Here is a 21,223-nt window from a genome sequence, read left to right on the forward strand (position 1 = left end):
GCCTTTGACATATTTAGATTCCTCATATTAACAAGAGGGTGGGAGTCTCAGCTCCTTTTATCAACTCCAGATGTAAGCTCATTTACAGTCTTATAAAAGGGAAAGAACATGATAATTGCATTTGGAGCATCAGGTGACATAGAACTGACATGCAAATGCATATCACCTAAGGATGGCACATAGAGAAGAGAAGCCTGTGATAGGATCAGCTCCAGCAACAGGTAATGTCTAAGAATACTGTCCTTCTCCCTTGGCTCAAACTTCCATTACATTGAACAATGTTTTGATGCTGAGGCCTTGAGTCAACAGACCTCATGTAGGATAACCCAAAGTACCTCTTCAGTCCCCTCAGTCACTCAGTCATGGGTTAAGGTACACAGAATCAAGGCATCTCTTCCCCAGGGATTTCCTCTTGCAAAATCCCTTTTATTTTATTTCTTTAGAATATTTTTGCTTTCATAATGTTGGTAGTTGGCACGGACGTTTATGGATTTGAGCTGTAGTTCCTCTGGTACTGGGTTTGATTCCCTCAGCCCACATTTGCCTGGAGTGTAACCTTGAGCAAGTCACTTAACCAGACATTGCTTCCAAGTCACCCTGAAAAGGGACTGTGTGTCCAGTGGGCCTACCTGGTTATTCAATGGTTATTATAATTTTACATTTGATTAAGTATGCCATGCATTTGCAGGTTAAGGTAATCTACACTAGAACCACCTGTTTGGTACTGAGGTAATGAGCTAAGCCCTCTATATTCTGGGACAAATAACTTATTTAGATTCACAAATATGCATGCAGAGACTGACATTCAAAGACAGGACTATAGGACAAAACTTGTTACTAACTCATTGGAGTAAAACTTTGCACTACATTACCATGTTATTCAGAGCACAACAGCCCAAGCAGGTAGCAAAACCTCATCCAGTTTTCCTTAGGTATACTGATAACAAAATATTACTCCCCTCTTGGAGTCTTACTGTTTCACTTTTTTAATTACCGTTTCTGGTTGTGAACTGTCTTGAATAGATGATCTAAGAATGTTGTTGTCTAAAATTGCCTTCTGGGTCCTTGTGCCAGTGAACTCCTTCTCGAATTGTTCTTTGGATAAGACTGGAATAAAACACAAAATCATCATCAGTTAATTTAAAGTTCTCTAGTTCATGTCTTCATTAATGTGTTATCTGATAGTGACAATGATTTTGATTTATTTACAATGGAAAAGGAGATGACTGTAGTACCTATTCAATGCAAATAATAATAATAACAATAACAATAATAATAATAATAATAATAATAATAATAATAATAATAATAATAATAATAATCATAACAGTAGAATATACTGCAAACACTCTTTCAATAAAGAAAAAAGGCAACACAGTTTCTACAACTGCTAAAGACTCTTGGACAGCCTAACATGACCATTAATATTGGATAAGTTGTATATGTTTTCTAGCCCTTCAAATCCCCCACAGAACTCAAAAGGCTGGAATAATGCCTATCCCATAGAGTCTTGAATTCAGTCACTGTTCATTGCCTCTTCAGGAAAAGAAGGCTGTTCAACTCACAGTACATCTTTTTTCCCCTTGAGCTATGTACATTGCATTTTCCATAATCAGGGAAATGACATAGGAAACCTCCAGACACTGGATTCAATGCAATTTGGTTTTGTCAATGGCAGGTAATACATACTCAACACAGTGGACTTCTTTGAAAAGGGCAGCAAAGCACTGGATGAGGGAAAAATGGTTCACACTGCCTACCTTGACTGGCCAAAGCATTTGACAGAAAACCCCACTTGGGCATTGTTGACAAACTCAAGAGGTTAGGTATAAACCTGGTGGATAGCCAGCTGGCTCACAGACAGGATGTGGGAAGTTAGAATGGGGGGAGTCCACCTCTACAAAAAGGCCAGTCATAAGCAGAGTCCCTCAGAGATTGGTCCTAGGACAGTTCCTTTTTGGCATTTATTTCTCTGAAGTCAAGGCCAATTTCAATGGCCTCTGACTGACTAAATTTGCAGATGATTGCAAATTAGCAGCAGTCAGAGAATCCACCGCCAACATAAATGTTCTCCTGGGAGGGCTGACACAGACAAATAACTGGTGTCAGAGCCATGACTAAAACTAAATGCCAAGAAATGCATAATAGTATCCTTCAGGAAGCCATCCACCCCTGGTAACTATTGTATTGACAACACACCCCTAAGAGTTGGCCAGTAGTCAGGCACTTGGGGCACACAGAGACAGTAATCTATTCTTTGACCATCATGTGTGTAGAACAGTGAGGAAATAATTCTATGTTGTGCAACTTATAAACAAAAGTATGGCATCTAGGTCCAAGGAGGTCATTGTTCCACTCTATTCAGTATTCATCAGACCTATCATTGAGTACAATACCTCCTTTGGTATGTAGCTATCCAGGCACATCCAACAATTAGAACGTCCACAGAGGTTCCCCACTGAAAGAATACACAGCACAAGTAATATGTTCTGTGCAGACCACCTCAAGGCCCTATCCCTGTATTCTGTCTCCTACAGGCATTTGAGGGGAGGTCTACACCTGGCATACAAGACGTTATCAGACCCCACTTTGATGGACCTCCTGCAATTGCCACAAAACAAACAGCACCAGAATTACTCATTCTAAAGACTTAAATCTTGTCTGTGATATAAATAGGACATTCTGGAGGAACAAGTATGTATCCCAGAGACTACTCCTTCTCTGGAACAGGCTCCTGATCCATGTGAAGAAAAGTTCTGCCCCCTTTTATTCACAAATATGTAGCTCTACTATTTCTCTAAAGTGGAGAAAGGGAGTTATGTTATTTTTGTTACTGAACTGATGTGAACTTGGGGACATTATATTTAGACATGGGGCTGGGAAGAGTTGCAAAGAATGCAGCCCTCTTGATAAATGTTGTAAAGTTGTTTTTGTCATTTTATTTCTCAGGCTGCAACTGTTTGGACTTCAGTGAGCTCTGCAGATGTATAAACAAGTAGACCCCATTTTCTAGATGATTTGCATACTGGTGCAAGCAACGCATTTTTCTCTTAGCATTAAAGCTTTGCTAAGACCTGCTGCAGATTTTTCCACAGGTAATTCAAGCTGGGCTCTGCTAAGCTAATTGCTCTGACTCATTCTCAGTTCAAAATTCAAATTACAACAACATTCTGCATGTTACATTTAACAAAATGTCTTGATGATAAGGTTTAGGTAATGACCACAGTACCTATGCAATACAAATAGTAATAATAACAACATTAAGATATACTGCATCATAGCTTAATGATAACGTATAGGTAAAGACCATAGTACCTATGCAATACAAATAGTAATAATAACAGTAACAACACTAAGATATACTGCATCAGAGCTTAATGATAACGTATAGGTAAAGACCATAGTACCTATGCAATACAAATAGTAATAATAACAGTAACAACACTAAGATATACTGCATCATAGCTTAATGATAAGGTGTAGGTAATGACCACAGTACCTATGCAATACAAATAGTAATAATAACAGTAACAATACTAAGATATACTGCATCATAGCTTAATGATAAGGTGTAGGTAATGACCACAGTACCTATGCAATACAAATAGTAATAATAACAACAACACTAAGATATACTGCATCACAGCTTAATGATAACGTGTAGGTAATGACCGCAGTACCTATGCAATACAAATAGTAGTAACAACAGCAGTAAGATATATTGCATCATAGCTTAATGATAACGTATAGGTAACGACCATAGTACCTATGCAATACATATAGTAATAATAACAGTAAAAACACTAAGATATACTGCATCATAGCTTAATGATAAGGTGTAGGTAATGACCGCAGTACTTATGCAATACAAATAGTAATGACAACAGCAGTAAGATATACTGCATGATAGCATAATGATAATGTGTAGGTAAAGACCATAGTACCTATGCAATACAAATAGTAAGAATAACAGTAACAACACTAAGATATACTGCATCATAGCTTAATGATAAGGTGTAGGTAATGACCGCAGTACCTATGCAATATAAATAGTAATAACAACAGCAGTAAGATATACTGCATCATAGCTTAATGATAACATGTAGGTAACGACCACAGTACCTATGCAATAAAAAAGTAATAATAACAGTAACAATACTAAGATATACTGCATCATAGCTTAATGATAACGTATAGGTAATGACCATAGTACCTATGCAATACAAATAGTAATAATAACAGTAACAACACTAAGATATACTGCATCATAGCTTAATGATAAGGTGTAGGTAATGACCGCAGTACCTATGCAATACAAATAGTAATAACAACAGCAGTAAGATATACTGCATGATAGCATAATGATAACGTGTAGGTAACGTCCACAGAACCTACTCAATACAAATAGTAATAATAACAGTAACAACACTAAGATATACTGCATCATAGCTTAATGATAATGTGTAGGTAAAGACCATAGTACCTATGCAATACAAATAGTAATAATAACAGTAACAACACTAAGATATACTGCATCATAGCTTAATGATAAGGTGTAGGTAATGACCGCAGTACCTATGCAATACAAATAGCATAATGATAACGTGTAGGTAACAACCACAGTACCTATGCAATACAAATAGTAATAATAACAGTAACAACACTAAGATATACTGATAGTAATAATAACAGTAACAACACTAAGATATACTGCATCATAGCTTAATGATAAGGTGTAGGTAATGACCACAGACCCTATGCAATACAAATAGTAATAATAACAGTAACAACACTAAGATATACTGCATTATAGCTTAATGATATGGAGTAGGTAATGACCGCAGTACCTATGCAATACAAATAGTAATAACAACAGCAGTAAGATATACTGCATGATAGCATAATGCTAGCGTGTGAGTAGCGACCACAGTACCAATGCAATACAAATAGTAATAATAACAGTAACAACACTAAGATATACTGATAGTAATAATAACAGTAACAACACTAAGATATACTGCATCATAGCTTAATGATAAGGTGTAGGTAACGACCACAAACCCTATGCAATAAAAATAGTAATAATAACAGTAACAACACTAAGATATACTGCATCATAGCTTAATGATAATGTGTAGGTAACAACCACAGTACCTATGCAATACAAATAGTAATAATAACAGTAACAACACTAAGATATACTGCATCATAGCTTAATGATAACGTGTAGGTAATGACCACAGTACCTATGCAATACAAATAGTAAAAACAACAGCAGTAAGATATACTGCATGATAGCGTAATGATAACGTGTAGGTAACGTCCACAAAACCTACGCAATACAAATAGTAATAATAACAGTAACAACATTAAGATATACTGCATCATAGCTTAATGATAACATGTAGGTAATGACCATAGTGCCTATGCAATACAAATAGTAATAATAACAGTAACAACACTAAGATATACTGCATCATAGCTTAATGATAAGGTGTAGGTAATGACCACAGACCCTATGCAATACAAATAGTAATAATAACAGTAACAACACTAAGATATACTGCATTATAGCTTAATGATATGGAGTAGGTAATGACCGCAGTACCTATGCAATACAAATAGTAATAACAACAGCAGTAAGATATACTGCATGATAGCATAATGCTAACGTGTAGGTAACGACCACAGTACCAATGCAATACAAATAGTAATAATAACAGTAACAACACTAAGATATACTGATAGTAATAATAACAGTAACAACACTAAGATATACTGCATCATAGCTTAATGATAAGGTGTAGGTAACGACCACAAACCCTATGCAATAAAAATAGTAATAATAACAGTAACAACACTAAGATATACTGCATCATAGCTTAATGATAATGTGTAGGTAACAACCACAGTACCTATGCAATACAAATAGTAATAATAACAGTAACAACACTAAGATATACTGCATCATAGCTTAATGATAACGTGTAGGTAATGACCACAGTACCTATGCAATACAAATAGTAAAAACAACAGCAGTAAGATATACTGCATGATAGCTTAATGATAACGACCACAAAACCTACGCAATACAAATAGTAATAATAACAGTAACAACATTAAGATATACTGCATCATAGCTTAATGATAACATGTAGGTAATGACCATAGTGCCTATGCAATACAAATAGTAATAATAACAGTAACAACACTAAGATATACTGCATCATAGCTTAATGATAAGGTGTAGGTAATGACCACAGTACCTATGCAATAAAAATAGTAATAATAACAGTAACAACACTAAGATATACTGATAGTAATAATAACAGTACCAACACTAAGATATACTGCATCATAGCTTAATGATAAGGTGTAGGTAACGACCACAGACACTATGCAATACAAATAGTAATAATAACAGTAACAACACTAAGATATACTGCATCATAGCTTAATGATAAGGTGTAGGTAATGACCACAGTACCTATGCAATACAAATAGTAATAACAACAGCAGTAAGATATACTGCATCATAGCTTAATGATAATGTGTAGGTAGCAACCACAGTACCTATGCAATACAAATAGTAATAATAACAGTAACAACACTAAGATATACTGCTTCATAGCTTAATGATAAGGTGTAGGTAATGACCACAGTACCTATGCAATACAAATAGTAAAAACAACAGCAGTAAGATATACTGCATCATAGCTTAATGATAACGTATAGGTAACGACCACAGTACCTATGCAATCCAAATCGTAATAATAACAGTAACAACACTAAGATATACTGCATCATAGCTTAATGATAACGTGTAGGTAACGACCATAGTGCCTATGCAATACAAATAGTAATAATAACAGTAACAACACTAAGATATACTGCATCATAGCTTAATGATAACGTGTAGGTAATGACCATAGTGCCTATGCAATACAAATAGTAATAATAACAGTAACAGCACTAAGATATACTGCATCATAGCTTAATGATAAGGTGTAGGTAATGACCACAGTACCTATGCAATACAAATAGTAAAAACAACAGCAGTAAGATATACTGCACGATAGCGTAATGATAACGTGTAGGTAACGTCCACAGAACCTATGCAATACAAATAGTAATAATAACAGTAACAACACTAAGATATACTGCATCATAGCTTAATGATAACGTGTAGGTAACGACCATAGTGCCTATGCAATACAAATAGTAATAATAACAGTAACAACACTAAGATATACTGCATCATAGCTTAATGATAAGGTGTAGGTAATGACCACAGTACCTATGCAATACAAATAGTAAAAACAACAGCAGTAAGATATACTGCATGATAGCATAATGATAACGTGTAGGTAACGACCACAGTACCTATGCAATACAAATAGTAATAATAACAGTAACAACACTAAGATATACTGCATCATAGCTTAATGATAAGGTGTAGGTAATGACCGCAGTACCTATGCAATACAAACAGTAATAATAACAGTAACAGTACTAAGATATACTGCATCATAGCTTAATGATAACATGTAGGTAATGACCACAGTACCTATGCAATACAAATAGTAATAACAACAGCAGTAAGATATACTGCATGATAGCATAATGATAACATGTAGGTAACGACCACAGTACCTAAGCAATACAAATAGTAATAATAACAGTAACAACACTAAGATATACTGATAGTAATAATAACAGTAACAACACTAAGATATACTGCATCATAGCTTAATGATAAGGTGTACGTAACGACCATAGACCCTATGCAATACAAATAGTAATAATAACAGTAACAACACTAAGATATACTGCATCATAGCTTAATGATAATGTGTAGGTAACAACCACAGTACCTATGCAATACAAATAGTAATAACGACAGCAGTAAGATATACTGCATGATAGCATAATGATAACGTGTAGGTAACGACCACAGTACCTATGCAATACAAATAGTAATAATAACAGTAACAACACTAAGATATACTGCATCATAGCTTAATGATAACGTGTAGGTAACGACCACAGTACCTATGCAATACAAATAGTAATAACAACAGCAGTAAGATATACTGCATCATAGCGTAATGATAATGTGTGGCTGTCTTTTCAACATTCCAGTAGTTGTAGCACATCAGTCAGCATTGGCAGTATTATTGCTGATCACTGTTATCCAGGTCAACATGACAGTTTTATAATAAGACTGGACTGTAGACTGGAGCACTAAGTGCAAGCTACAGTACAGTGAGATAGGACACTTACCATAGAAGTAGGTCTTTGAGAAGGTCAAAGTAAAAATAAATAATTTTCTTACCTTCTGAAGAGCTGCTTTAACATTTTAAATAAAGCTGTCATCATCTTGCAAAGGTTGGTGTTGTATCTATAAAGATACTTATTCAACTGGTGTAAGGCTCCCAGAAAAGCAATGTTAATGTGCACCTCTGCAGTTCTTTCAGGGTGCATGAAATCTCTGTGGTAGACATATATAAAAGTCTAAAGTGAAAAAAAATCTTTATATACGCTCACTAGAAAGAATAAGACTAGTAAGAGGAGCACAATGTCAAAAGAAAAATGTATACATACGTGCAGTAACATCAAGGGCACTAGAGGATTGGAATATTTGGTATTACAATTACCTGCAATGAAAAGCTACTGTTATAACAGGCGTGGACACTGTAACCATAAAGCATATCAAATGGGTATCATCCAAAATAACAAATTAATATGCCTGAGAGGTGGTGAGTAAAAGGTTCCCCTGAAGCACTGCAATGCCAAAACCTTTTCTAATCCTAGACTAAGTTCATACTTTGTAGCCATTTTTGAAAGTATGAACTGCAGCAGCTTCTTAACTGTCCTTACTGCAAGCTTTTGTGCAGTATGTTGCAACTGTAGCTGCAGCTGTAGTGAAATATTCTCTGACAAAGCTTTGCGCTGTTTGGTTGTGTTTTTAATAATAAAAATCAGTACAATGGATTAGCCAGCCAAGTAGACAAGGATTGTCTTGTGACAGGTACTCCTTCATTTCATTTTAAAGAACACAAAAGTGGATCTTTTTTTCCCTGAAAGACTAGGTCCTTCCAGTGTACTATAATATAGCAACTATTTGTGAATATCCAAAGTGTGGAATAAGTGTTCCTTAGCATTCAAAGTCAAAGTCAAAGTCAAAGCAAACTTTATTGTCATTCAGACCCATACACAGTGCATGTTAAATAAAATTACGTTGCTTCAGTTCCAAGTGCACACATGACCACAGAGAATAACAAGGACCTATAACAGTACAGTAACATATACATATCCTAAACAAGACTAACAAGATCTGAAATACCTCTATAACAATGGTAGCAGCTTTCATCAAATACTGTACATGTGGAAAAGCAATTATTGCACAGAGTATACAGAATATACTGAATAGCACAAGTATATTATACAGAATGTTCAGTTACTACTAAATTCGCTTTTAAAGCAGCTTGATGTAGGTATTGTACAGGAAGATAGTTGTACTACTGATTGTTCCAGTCACCAGCTATTGATGTGTTGTAGAGTTCAGCAGTCTGACAGCATGTGCGAAGAAGGTCCTACTAAACCTGGAGGACTTACAAAGCATATTACGGTATCATCTTCCTGAAGATAAACAGGAGAACAGCCCATATGCAGGGTGTGTGTGGTCTCTGATTATTTTTCTGCCTCTGCCAATACATTGTGCTTTGTATAGGGCCTGCAAAGCTGGAAGTGGGGATCCAATGATCTTCTCTGCTACCTTCACCACCTTCTGTAGGGCCTTTCGGTCCAAGCTTTGCATCTCCCGAGTCAGACTGTGAGATTACTAGTCAAGGTGCTTTCAATAGTACCACTATAGCAGGTTTTGATTAAGAGGAGGGAGATTAGCTTTCCTCAGCTTCCGCAAGAAGTGCAGGCATTGATATGTTTTCTTCACAATGTGGTTAGTATTTCTTGACCATGCTAAGTCCTCAGAAAATACACACCCAGAAATTTGGTGCTTCTCACTCTCTCCACTGTTTCCCGTTTAATTATGAGTGGGCGATGTGAGTCCTGATTGTTTCTGAAATCCATTACTAACTCCTTGGTTTTATTCACATTTAGGGCCAGGTTATTAATTTTATACAAGTTAATTAGGTGGTCCTGGTCTCCCCTCCTGATAAGACCCACTACAGTGGTATCATCTGCAAACTTGATGATCTTGTTCGAATAATGTCTGGCGATGCAATCATGAGTTACTAAGGTAAACAGCAGAGGGCTCAGCACACATCCCTGAGGGACTCCTATGCTTAGTGTTAAGCTCCTTGAGGTGTTGTCTCCCACACATACTTTTTGGGGTCTATCAATGAGAAAGTCCAGGAACCAGTTGCACAACCAGGTGTTGACACCCAGCTGGACAAGCTTCTCAATTAGTTGTTGAGGGAAGACCATATTAAAGGTGGAGCTAAAATCGATAAATAGCATCATTACATAACAGTTTCTGCTGTCAAGATGTGCCAAGGATTCATGAAGACTTTGACTTTGAATTTATAACCTATGCTAAAATGACTATACGTTGTCACTTGCTGAAAGATTAGCCACGACTTGCTTCAAAGAGATGGTGGAATAGTTCAATATGTTATGCTACTGGATTCAGGTTTTTGAACAAGTTCAAATTACACATTTTTTCCATTTTTGAAGGTGAGATTTCCTGGTAGTAGGCTTATTTGCCTCCTTGACAACACGTAGGACTTGGGAGAAGAGTGAATTAGTATGAAGAACTTAAATCCTACTATCCAAGCTGACAGTCTCTGAGGCTTGATAGACCCTTACCTTCTTACTAAAGAAGTATATCCTTCAGTAGTGGAAGATGTCAATGTGGATGAATACACAACAAAATTAATATTGTTCTGTAAGCCTTATAACATGATTTATGATCTTAGTGTATTGCAATACCTACACAGGTACCTCAGAAACACAAAAGCAATCAAAATCATTAAGAGGAAAGTACAGTTGTTTAAGTAAACTTAGTATAATAGATCACTGTTGCAGTAACCTAAGTTATATGGGAAGTATCTTGCCAAGGATCAGACCATCCAGACAGCTTCCAAGACTTTAGGGCACCTTCCACATGCCCTAGCTAGTGGCCAGTACTAGTAGAGCAGGAGAAATTCAGTGGCTGGTGTGCCAAAACTTAAGAGCTTTCTGGTCTCAGAATGGGGGAGGGGGGACTAGAGCCATGACAGGAAGATATGTATTAGACAAAAATGAAAATGCATATCTCTTCAATCTGGCAAAAAAAAAACAAAAAAACAAACAAACCTCAAAGGAAACAGGAAGGTGGGAAGGTGTGGTTACTGCAGTAGTGGTCTATTCGAACATCTACTCTTATGGTTAAGTTTACTTACACAACTGTATTATGTCCACCACAAGATCACTACTGTTGCAGTAGCTTAAACTATATGGGATAAACAGCAGAGCTTAGAAGAAAGGGAGGAGGAAGAAGGTTGAGAATCCAGGAGCCCCTACAGAATACTCTTGGAAAGCCTACTGTGGACCTAGAAAAAGAGTATCGCTTGTAGAACTTGGTAAAAGTTACAACTGAAGACCAAATTACTACCTCTAGAATACTTCTAGAGTCTACCCTTTCCAAAAAGTCACAGATGTAGCCAAAAAAATGGACGAGTGGGCCCTGACTTTTTTTGGAAGTGTATTGTTATGATCAGAATAACAAAAAGTAATAGTATGGGACACTAATCCAGAAATTGTTGTATTTTAAAAATGCTTGTCCCTTTTTCTTACCTTCATAGGAAATAAGTACAGTAGCTGGTCAGCAATCCTGAAGGTTTTAACCCTGTCAAGGCAATATCTGAATTGCCTGTGACCATCCAAAGTAGGTCAATTCTTTTCCCCCTATTTTTAGATACTGGAAAGAAAATAGAGAGATGAATATCCTGTCTCAATGTAAACTCTGAAACAACCTTAGGCATATAGGAAGGGTATGTTGTCAAAGTTATTCTGTCTTTGTGAAAAATGACTTAGGGATAACTTGCAACTCAGATACTCTGCAAATGTCACAGCAACAAGTAACACTGTTTTCCTAGATTCATCCATCCATCCATCCATCCACAACCCCTTTTCCCATTTTGCACATAGGGTTGGGGTGCCACTTCCACAGAGACAATCATCTCAAGCCAAGGTTTACACCACTGGGTGGCAGTCCTGCCATGGTAGTTAATTCGTATCACTCACTCACACACACACTCTCTCACCTTCAGCCAATTTAGAGTGTCCAATTCATCTATTGCATGTCTTTAGAATGTGGGAGAAAATCGGGACACCTAGAGGAAACCCATGTGACCATAGGGAGGACATGCAGACTCTGCATAGAAGGCACACCTGCTGAGAATCAAACCAAAGATCCTCTTGCTGCGAGGTGACAACACTAACCACTGCACCACCGCAGCCACCCATAAGAATTTCAAATGAGCTTAGTGGGCTCATTCAAAAGGAGGTAGTATAAGATTTATATCATACATTTAAGATCCCAGGTAGAAATGTAAAATCCCTTTTCAAAAAGGTATAGGAAATGGAGATCTGAGGACAAACAAGCAGATATGGCCAAAGATGAACCTTGATAAAGCATCATGAAAGGCCAAAGAATAATAACCCATGCAAATACTTCATAATTCCAGGAGTCAAGGCCTCAAAGGAGTCCTGGTTCTTGATTGGAAACCAACTAGAAAATCTTTTTCACTTACAGGTTTCTTGCCTCCTTTAGTACCTACTGCACATCCTAAGCAAAAACAAAAACAAAAAAGTGCCTAAAATTGTAAACAATTCTATCATCCAGGCTGCCAGTTGAAAACATTGAAGGCTGGAGTGTATCAAACAACTCCTGCCCTGTGTGAGTGCATCCATTCTGTGAGGAAAGATGTGATAATTGCCATTGGCCATATTTCAAAAAAGAGAAAAAACACTGTTTCCTGTACCAAAATGGAGCTATCTCATTATCCTTCTGGAGTACTTTTGTAACTTTAGAAGTTACCTGGTTTCCCAAGGAAAGGGTTGAAAAGCATATAAAAATATTCCTGCCCCTGGAAATGAAAAAATACATCTGCCTGAGAGTTCTGGAACGAAATATCCTTAACAGTCTTTTCTGGTTTGAGGCAAGCAGATTGACCTGAAGAATGCCCACATATGGATAATTACTGGAAAATCCACTGGTACAAGTTTTATTTGTGAGGGTCTCCCTGCTCATCTTGTCTGCAACAAAGATTTGCTCTGATGAAATGTAGGTAGCTGGAGAGACAAACTGTCCTGAGTAACTAGAATACAGTCTATCAAGCTAGTGTTCAAGCAGAGGTAGGTCCTGGCTCCCAGTGTTGATAATGTACCATGTCACTGTGGTATTGTCTATGATTACTAGCAGACAGCATACAGTTCAAAAATCGTTCAAAGATTTTACAGCATTTCTGAGAATCATCAATTTTTGGAAATTTATAAGCTTTATTCTGTTTGCTGCAAAGCCCCTTGATCCCCCCTTTTAACAACAGCTCCCTGAGCTAAGTTTGATGCAGTTATGGTTGCAGGCTGAATAGGATCTGGAAGAGATAAAAAGGAGACTTGGGATTAGAGATAACTGATTTATCCACAAAAGGAACTCAATTTTCATAAACCCCAAAACTGGTATCTGACATAAAAGGGGGTAAAGATACAGGTACCAAATGATTTAACAAACCATTAAATTTTCTTTAAGTGAATCTAGCCCAAAACACATAGTATAAAACACCATGAACCTAGAAGTCTGTGATATTCCCTGGTAGATACCAGAGTCTGGCTGGAAAATCTTAGAAATGGCTCTTTGTAACCTTCCACTTAGGATGAGTCCACAAGACATCCTAGTAAAACATATTGAGTGAGGAGAAAAGAGATGTTAACCTGAAACTTGAAAACTCAGGTTAAGAAAAAAAATTTGGCTTGTTTTTTAAATAAGGCCATATATTTTTGACAACTTGTGAAAGAAACTGCGTATAAGGCAAACTTTTGAGAATGTAGCAAGGCAAATATTCTCATCATTGACTCAGTGGCAGCTGCTCAAGAAACTGCATCTGCAGTGTTAGACACACGTATTATATAGTCTTTGGTTATTTGAGATAGAGAAGATACTAAGGAATTCAGAGATGCCTTCGTTTATGGAGAAGAAAAGTCAGCAGTTATGTTTTCCTTTTTGTCAAAAGAAATCAGCAAAAATCTAGACAAAAGAGCCTGACAATAAACTACTACAAAGGCCAAAACGGAGGAAGACTTTCTTCTCATAGAAACTACTGCAGGCTCTGAACACAGGCTAGGAAAATGTGACAATGAGGTTGAGACACCATATATAATCCATTAGACCCTCTAAGTGCAGATGGCTGATAATTAGGAAAATGCTGGCTGCTCCAAAAAGTATCCTATAAAGTTAGCAGCAAAAAGAACAGCTGTAGGGTGGAAAATTCATCTGCAGCAAATCATAATATCTTAGATAGAAATCTCATAATTATTTTTGTTCCCACAGAAACCAGATCTTCATTCTGACAATGGTATCAAAAAAGGCACACCTACAAGAATGGAATCAGAAAATAAGTCCCCCAGACTTAGATTCCACACTCTGAGGAGTGTGAACTAGATAAACACAATCCAAATCTAATTCCTGTCCCTCAAACTGGAATATAGAAACTGAGAGAAAGGAACAAAGCAAAATCTTTTCTTTTAAAATAAGAAAAAGATTCCTGCATAAAAGACAACGGTTAAAAGTCAACCCTTACCAAAGAGCAGCCAATCCTTTTTATCTGATTAAGGAGGAAAACTGTTTAGATTTATGTTTCCTTTTCCTGGGACCTCCCACACCCAGAAAAAGAGTGGATTAAAGTACAGTCCCTTTCTCAAGAAAGATGCTTCTTAAATGAGCTAAAGAAGGAGCATCCCCTGGACCATTCCTTGATACCTATTAGAGTAGTTTTGCCACACCTGAAACGGGCAGCTGACACCTGCAGAGAATCTACCTTCCTCATAGTCCTTAGCTGCATCTCAAGGAGCACACCAAGGGACTTGGAAAAAGAGCTAAGATATTTAAGGAACAACAAGGTAGCCATTAAGGAACCACACATGAGCAGCTAAGGCAAAAAGGAAGTCAGAGTAAAAATAAGCCTCTAAGATATCTATTGTCTACCTGTGGTTCAAGGAGGGAACACATATCTTACTGAGACCTAGGTCCATGTCCTAGGAGGAAAAAGGCATGCAAGCAAAGGATAGATGAGGAGTTGGTGGTATTTTACAAAAACTGTCAGTTGCAATTCTTGACTGCAAAAAATACTTTCAGAGGTAAATAAATAAGGGAATCCTCACAGGGACCCAGGACCAGCTCTCAGCCAAAAAAAAAAAAAAAAAGGTCTGACAAGTCTTTAGCAGAGCTCAAAATAGTCAGAAACACATACTGACAGGAAAATAAAGGCTCTGATAAATTTTCAAATGAAACTCCACAAATCCTGTCTTAACACCTACATAAGTACAAAACGAGACAAACATCTGCATTTTTTAATAAAAGTTATATAATTACAGGGAATTTCCCTCAGAGTTGTACAATTCTGAAATGAAACTTCAAGTAACAAACACAAAAAGAATCAGAACTAACTTCAGTATCAATACTTGGCAGAAAATAACCGTTTTCTACACAAAAAATAGATGTGGTGGAAGGTGATCCCCAACATAGAACTTTGTGGTCCAGCCTTGAACAAGCACTATCTGGCCATCAATCTCCCGAATCCCACAGAGGAGCCTAGTCTTTAATAGAAAGAAAGTTCTGAAATTTTGGCACCCTAGTCACTGGATTTCTCCAGCTCTGCTCATGCTGGCCAGTGGCTGTGCTGCATAGAAGGTGCCCTAAAACTTTGGAAGCTAGTTGGCCAGTCCAGTTCTTGTTAGGATGCATCCCACATAGTTTAGGCTACTGCAATAGATAAACATCATAAATTGCATTACTGAAAAATAATAAGATTTATTTATTGTTTATTCATTTATTGACATTTGATTAGAATGGTAAACATGTTGGTTGAAATAATGGAATATTGGAAGGTTTGGAGACAAAGCCAGAGAGGCAAGATTTTATTTATTTTATTTATTTTACATTTGTTAACCGGGAGAGTCCGACTGGATGCATGTCCATTTTCAGCGGAGGCCCGGGGAGAAAAGCTCCAGGTACATAACAGACATATGAACATTGTTAATGCAAAAAAGGAAGTTGAGTTCTAAATACAATATAAATCACATCTTGGGAAAAAAACAACAGCAGCATATAAAAAAAAAATAGGTCAGTTACAAAGGCCTTGTTAAAAAGCAGTTAAGGATAGTGAGGTAAGAGAAGGGTAAATGATAGTGGTTAATCAGGTTTGGAACAGGGACATTGCCAGAGAGTATTGAGATGGGGTTTAAGCTTTTTGAATTGTAGGAGTGAAGGTTCTGAGGTGAGCATGGTCGGTAGGGAGTTCCACATTTTACCTACAAAGTTTGAGAATAGAGAATCCCCAGCAGAATTATTGGCTTTGGTAGTTTGAGCTAAGATCTTATTGGAGGAGTGTAAAGATTGCAGGTTAATATAGGAGTGAATGATGTTTTTCAGAGCTGGTGTTTTCTCTGGGTGATACAGTATCTGGTGAGCCGTTTTGAGTTGGTTGAAATGGAGTTGGCTGGAAAACTCTAACCACCCTAGTTGCTTCAAGTTAGTGCAGTGGTGCGTTCTAAAGGTGGAATTTGTGGCAAATCTAGCTATGTGATTGTAACAAGAAGCAAGTTTGTTAAGGGTTGTCTTGTTTAGGTTTGTGAGGCATAGAAAAGAGTTGATAGTAGGTGTGTGCTGGCAATTGTAATTTTAGCGTGAGGAGTGAGAAAGTCTTTTACTTTATAGAGAGAACCAAGCTTTTTATTGACGGTTTTGATGGTAAGATTGAAATGGGTGTCAAATTTAAGGGAGTTATCAATGGTAACACCTAATAGCTTTGTGTGAGCTTCTGGTGATATAGTGATTCCATTGGAGGATGTAATAGAGAAGGTGGGGAAGAGTCTTGTTAGTGGGTGAGAAAATAAGTAGTTTTGTTTTGTTGGGGTTGAGAACTAGTTGACGACTTGAGAACCATTTTCTATTAGGTTGAAGGTGTCTTGGGTTGAAGCAGTGAGGTCTGCCAGGTTGGAGGCAGTGCTGATGATAGTCGAATCATCTGCATATTGAATGCATGTGGCATGGGGGGTCATTAACAAAGATGGTGAAGAGAAGAGGGCCAAGAATAGATCCTTGGGGAACTCCAAGTGTAACAGGTAGGCATGTGGATAATTTGTCCTGCCATAGAACAGCCTGTTGCCTATTGGACAGGTAGGATTGGAACCATTTCAGCGTGGAATTGCTGAGTGATAGTTTTTTTAATGTATGGAGGAGTTGAATGTGGTTCACCATATCAAAGGCCTTGGAGAGGTCTAAGAAAAGAGCAGATGATAGTTTATTATTGTTTCTGAAGTTATTGATGGTATTAGAAAAGGATAGTAGGGCTGATGTGGTACTGTGATTTGGCCTGAAGCCATGTTGGGAGTTGGCTAGAATTTTATTTTTGGTGAGGTGTTCCATCAGTTGTTTGTGGACACACTTTTCCATAATTTTAAAGGTCTGTAGTTGGTTAGCTCTAGTGAGCTACCACCTTTATGGACAGGAATAATGTGGGACATTTTCCATATGGAGGGGATGAAGGCTTCTGACAAGGTATGGTTTATGATTATGGAGACGGGATAGGAAATGGCCTCAGCTGCTTTTTGCAGAAACTCAGCTGGGAGAAGGTCAGCTGCTAGCTTAGTGGGTTTTAGTTTTTTAAGAAGAGATGTTATAGAGGATATGGGTACTGGATCGAAGGTAAATAGATGATCTGATGTAGTTGTAATATTCTGCTGGCATGGGTAGTGGAGTGGGCTGGTTGTTTGTTTGAATTGTGTGGCCAGGGATTACATTGGTTTGGACATGTGCTGAGGAGGGATGCAGAGTATATTGGGAAAAAATGCTAAGGATGAAGCTGCCAGGTAACAGAAAAAGTGGAAGGCCTATGATAAGGTTTATGGATGTGGTGAGAGAGGACATGCAGGTGGTTGGTGTGTCAGAGCAAGATGCAGAGGACAGGAAGAAATGGAAACAGGTGATTCGCTGTGGTGACCCCTAACGGGAGCAGCTGAAAGAAGAAGGAGAAGAAGTTGGTTGAAATAATGGCACTGCTGTGCTTGTACTTCTGTTTTAGTTTATAGTAGTAGAATAAACTAAAGTGAAATTATAATTTTTATCAAAGCTTTGCTTAATCACAATTTGATATGATAAAGCTGGCATACAACAAACAACTTAATTCCTGCAAAACTAAAGACACATTCAACCTATGTGGTTAAAAAAGTATAGAAAGCAATCTTAGTTAAAACATAGAATATCATAGTATGGAACACTAAAACACAACTGTTTTTCAAGGTTGTAGAGCTCCTATAAAAAAGAGAAATTATTGTAACACTGAATAAAAGATGTAAACATTCCCTGCTAACTTAAAACAAGCATACTGCTAAGACTGCATAGCTGGTAAGCTAGGGTACAGTTTATTTATTTATTTATTTATTTATTTTATTTTACATTTGTTAACTGGGCTAGTCTAGCTGGATATATTTCCATTTTCAGTAGAGGCCCGGGGAGAAAAGCTCCACATATAGAGATAACAGATTACAGACAGGTAGGACTTAGACAAGGAATATTGTTATCCAAACAAGAGTAGGAGTTGGAGTACAAATTCCAAAAGACACCGGCTAGCACCATGGAGGTCATCCTCCAACAAGACAAGCCACTCTTAGCTTCTCTATAGAGCACCCTTTGAATATGCAGGAGTTTGAGGTGTGTGGCAAGGACATTTGTGTAAAGTGAGACTCTGCTTCACTAAATGAATGTATAACACTTCACAAAGCACTCATAGTGTGATTCTGTATCATTTAATATTATGAAATCACATTAGGTATACCTGAGTCCAGCTGAGCCACAACTGACACATTGAATTCTGATGCATGCATGCATGGTATATGTGGAGTGCAGTGTGCTGTGGGCAAGTGGAGAAGAGGGGGAACTGATGACTGTAAGAGCAAGTAAACTGACCAATACATGCTTACCTAGGTGTTTCATTCTTTTAAATGGGGATACATACCTGTGGTACTCACAACTGTATGATGGTTGCTATACTAAAGAACAAGGGGGCTCAATGGTGTCCACTGCAGAGTTGTAATATGTGACCTTTGGTTGGTGTTTCTGGATCCCACTATATATACTTCCTCACAACAATTGTATCTATGGGTACTGTACAATATCAGCACCATGGTAGGGTGCAATGGGCACATAGGTCATGACTGACATGTGCTGTCAATTTTTACACATATCTGTGCATGACACTGTGAGCTAGATTCATTAATGCATACACCATGTGTACACAATCTGTATTTAAGAACTTAACTTCAAAAGTTTTTCGTACTTCTCATAACAAAAAGTAGTTCAATGTGGTCCAGATATTTACAAGTAGATTGATAGGTTGTGCATTGTTTTCATTTTCTCTGATTTGGTGCAACATTAGACTAGTCTATGTATAGACTGGGGGTGTTGTAGAAGAGCCCTCACATCAATGGTGCATGCAGTAGTGCTTCCAAACAATTTTTTGTACACCACCACAGTATGCAGTCAAAATGGAAGTACAGTGTGATCAGTAAATCAGGCTTGAGTGTGCCCAACTTCATTGCAACCAAGAAAACCCTCTGATTTCATCTAATACCTGCATGGTTTGTAACCATAGTCAGTAAATGCCAAAGGTATCACTTATTTAAGCAAACTGATAAAAATGTGGTAGTTAAATGTGCTGAAAATTATTATTAATTTGATTTAGTATGAAAAAATATGGTCTTTCATAGGAAGTTACTAGGCTAATGGCCCTGGGGCCTTACAAGCCTAGCCAAGAGTTTATCCCCAAAAAGAAACCTCAGCCAGCACCTGTCACCCCTGTCAGTGAGGGACTCAGGTGGAACTCCTGGGACTTATTTGTGGTTTCCCATCCACTCATCAAGGTTGTCCTTGAAGATGGTCAGCGAGGTGCTCTGTTTGACATGTATGGGAAGTCTAGTTCAGACACAGGGCAGCCTCTGGGAGACAATGTCTTTCCAGTAGGTTTTGCTGATGTTGCATATTAGATTCAGACCTTTCGAGTGGGTAATGCATGAGGAATTAGACTTATGGATATAGAGCATCTCTAGTAGACCAGGGTCTGATATTGCCTTGTAGGCAAGACACAGATCACCTTTGAGTAATCTGTACGATACTGAACAGAGTGATAGTGATTTGAGCCTGTCTGCAAAGGACAGGTGTTGGAGACCATGGATTCTCTTTGTGAGGTATTTCAGTGGCCTTTCCACTTGGTGCAGATGTTTGTAGAGGTACATACAAAATGGTGCGTTATACTCAATTATTGGTCTAATGAGGGAGGAGTATAGAGGTAATAACCTCCTTTTTTTGGATCCAATCTCTTTACTTATGAGATGAACAAAGTAAAAGGCTTTTCTGACCAATGCCACTACATGATGGTTGAGTGTGAGGTTGTTATCAACCTGAGTTCCCAGGTCTCTCACCACAGGTTATGTTCTTAGGGGATTGCCGTTGATGTGGTAATCAGTAGGGGACATGTTTCTGCCGAACGGTATGATGATACATTTTTTTACGTTTAGCTTGAAGCCATGACTTTGGCACCAGTCAGTTGCTGTGAGACCTTCTTGCAGTATGTTAACATCATTTTGGGAGTCAATGGCAGCATGAGGTTGAGAGGACTCTGGGTAGTGGGGAGGAGTATAGAGATAATAACCTCCTTTTTTGGATCCAATCTCTTTACTTATGAGATGAACAAAGTAAAAGGCTTTTCTGACCAATGCCACTACATGATGGTTGAGTGTGAGGTTGTTATCAACCTGAGTTCCCAGGTCTCTCACCACAAGTTATGTTCTTAGAGGAGTGCCGTTGATGTGGCAATCAGTAGGGGACATGTTTCTGCTGAACGGTATGATGATACATTTTTTTACGTTTAGCTTGACGCCATGACTTTGGCACCAGTCAGTTGCTGTGAGACCTTCTTGCAGTATGTTAACATCATTTGGGGAG

The 21,223-nt window shown here is 37.7% G+C and overlaps 1 protein-coding gene across 1 annotated transcript in view; it reads right to left on the minus strand.

Moving 5' to 3' along the window:
* FHAD1 (forkhead associated phosphopeptide binding domain 1) overlaps nt 1-21,223 on the minus strand; it is a gene marked incomplete at its 5' end in the record, with an annotated part of 2,130,934 nt that overhangs the window by 580,951 nt on the left and 1,528,760 nt on the right. Inside the window, one exon of the mRNA XM_044060429.1 lies at nt 995-1,107. Within this exon, the coding sequence (XP_043916364.1) occupies nt 995-1,107 (113 nt within the window). The remainder of the gene's footprint in view (nt 1-994; nt 1,108-21,223) is intronic.

Source organism: Protopterus annectens, chromosome 2.part0 (assembly GCF_019279795.1).
Source record: "Protopterus annectens isolate FY-2018-M chromosome 2.part0, PAN1.0, whole genome shotgun sequence".
In the NCBI taxonomy this organism is placed as follows: Eukaryota; Metazoa; Chordata; order Ceratodontiformes; family Protopteridae; genus Protopterus; species Protopterus annectens.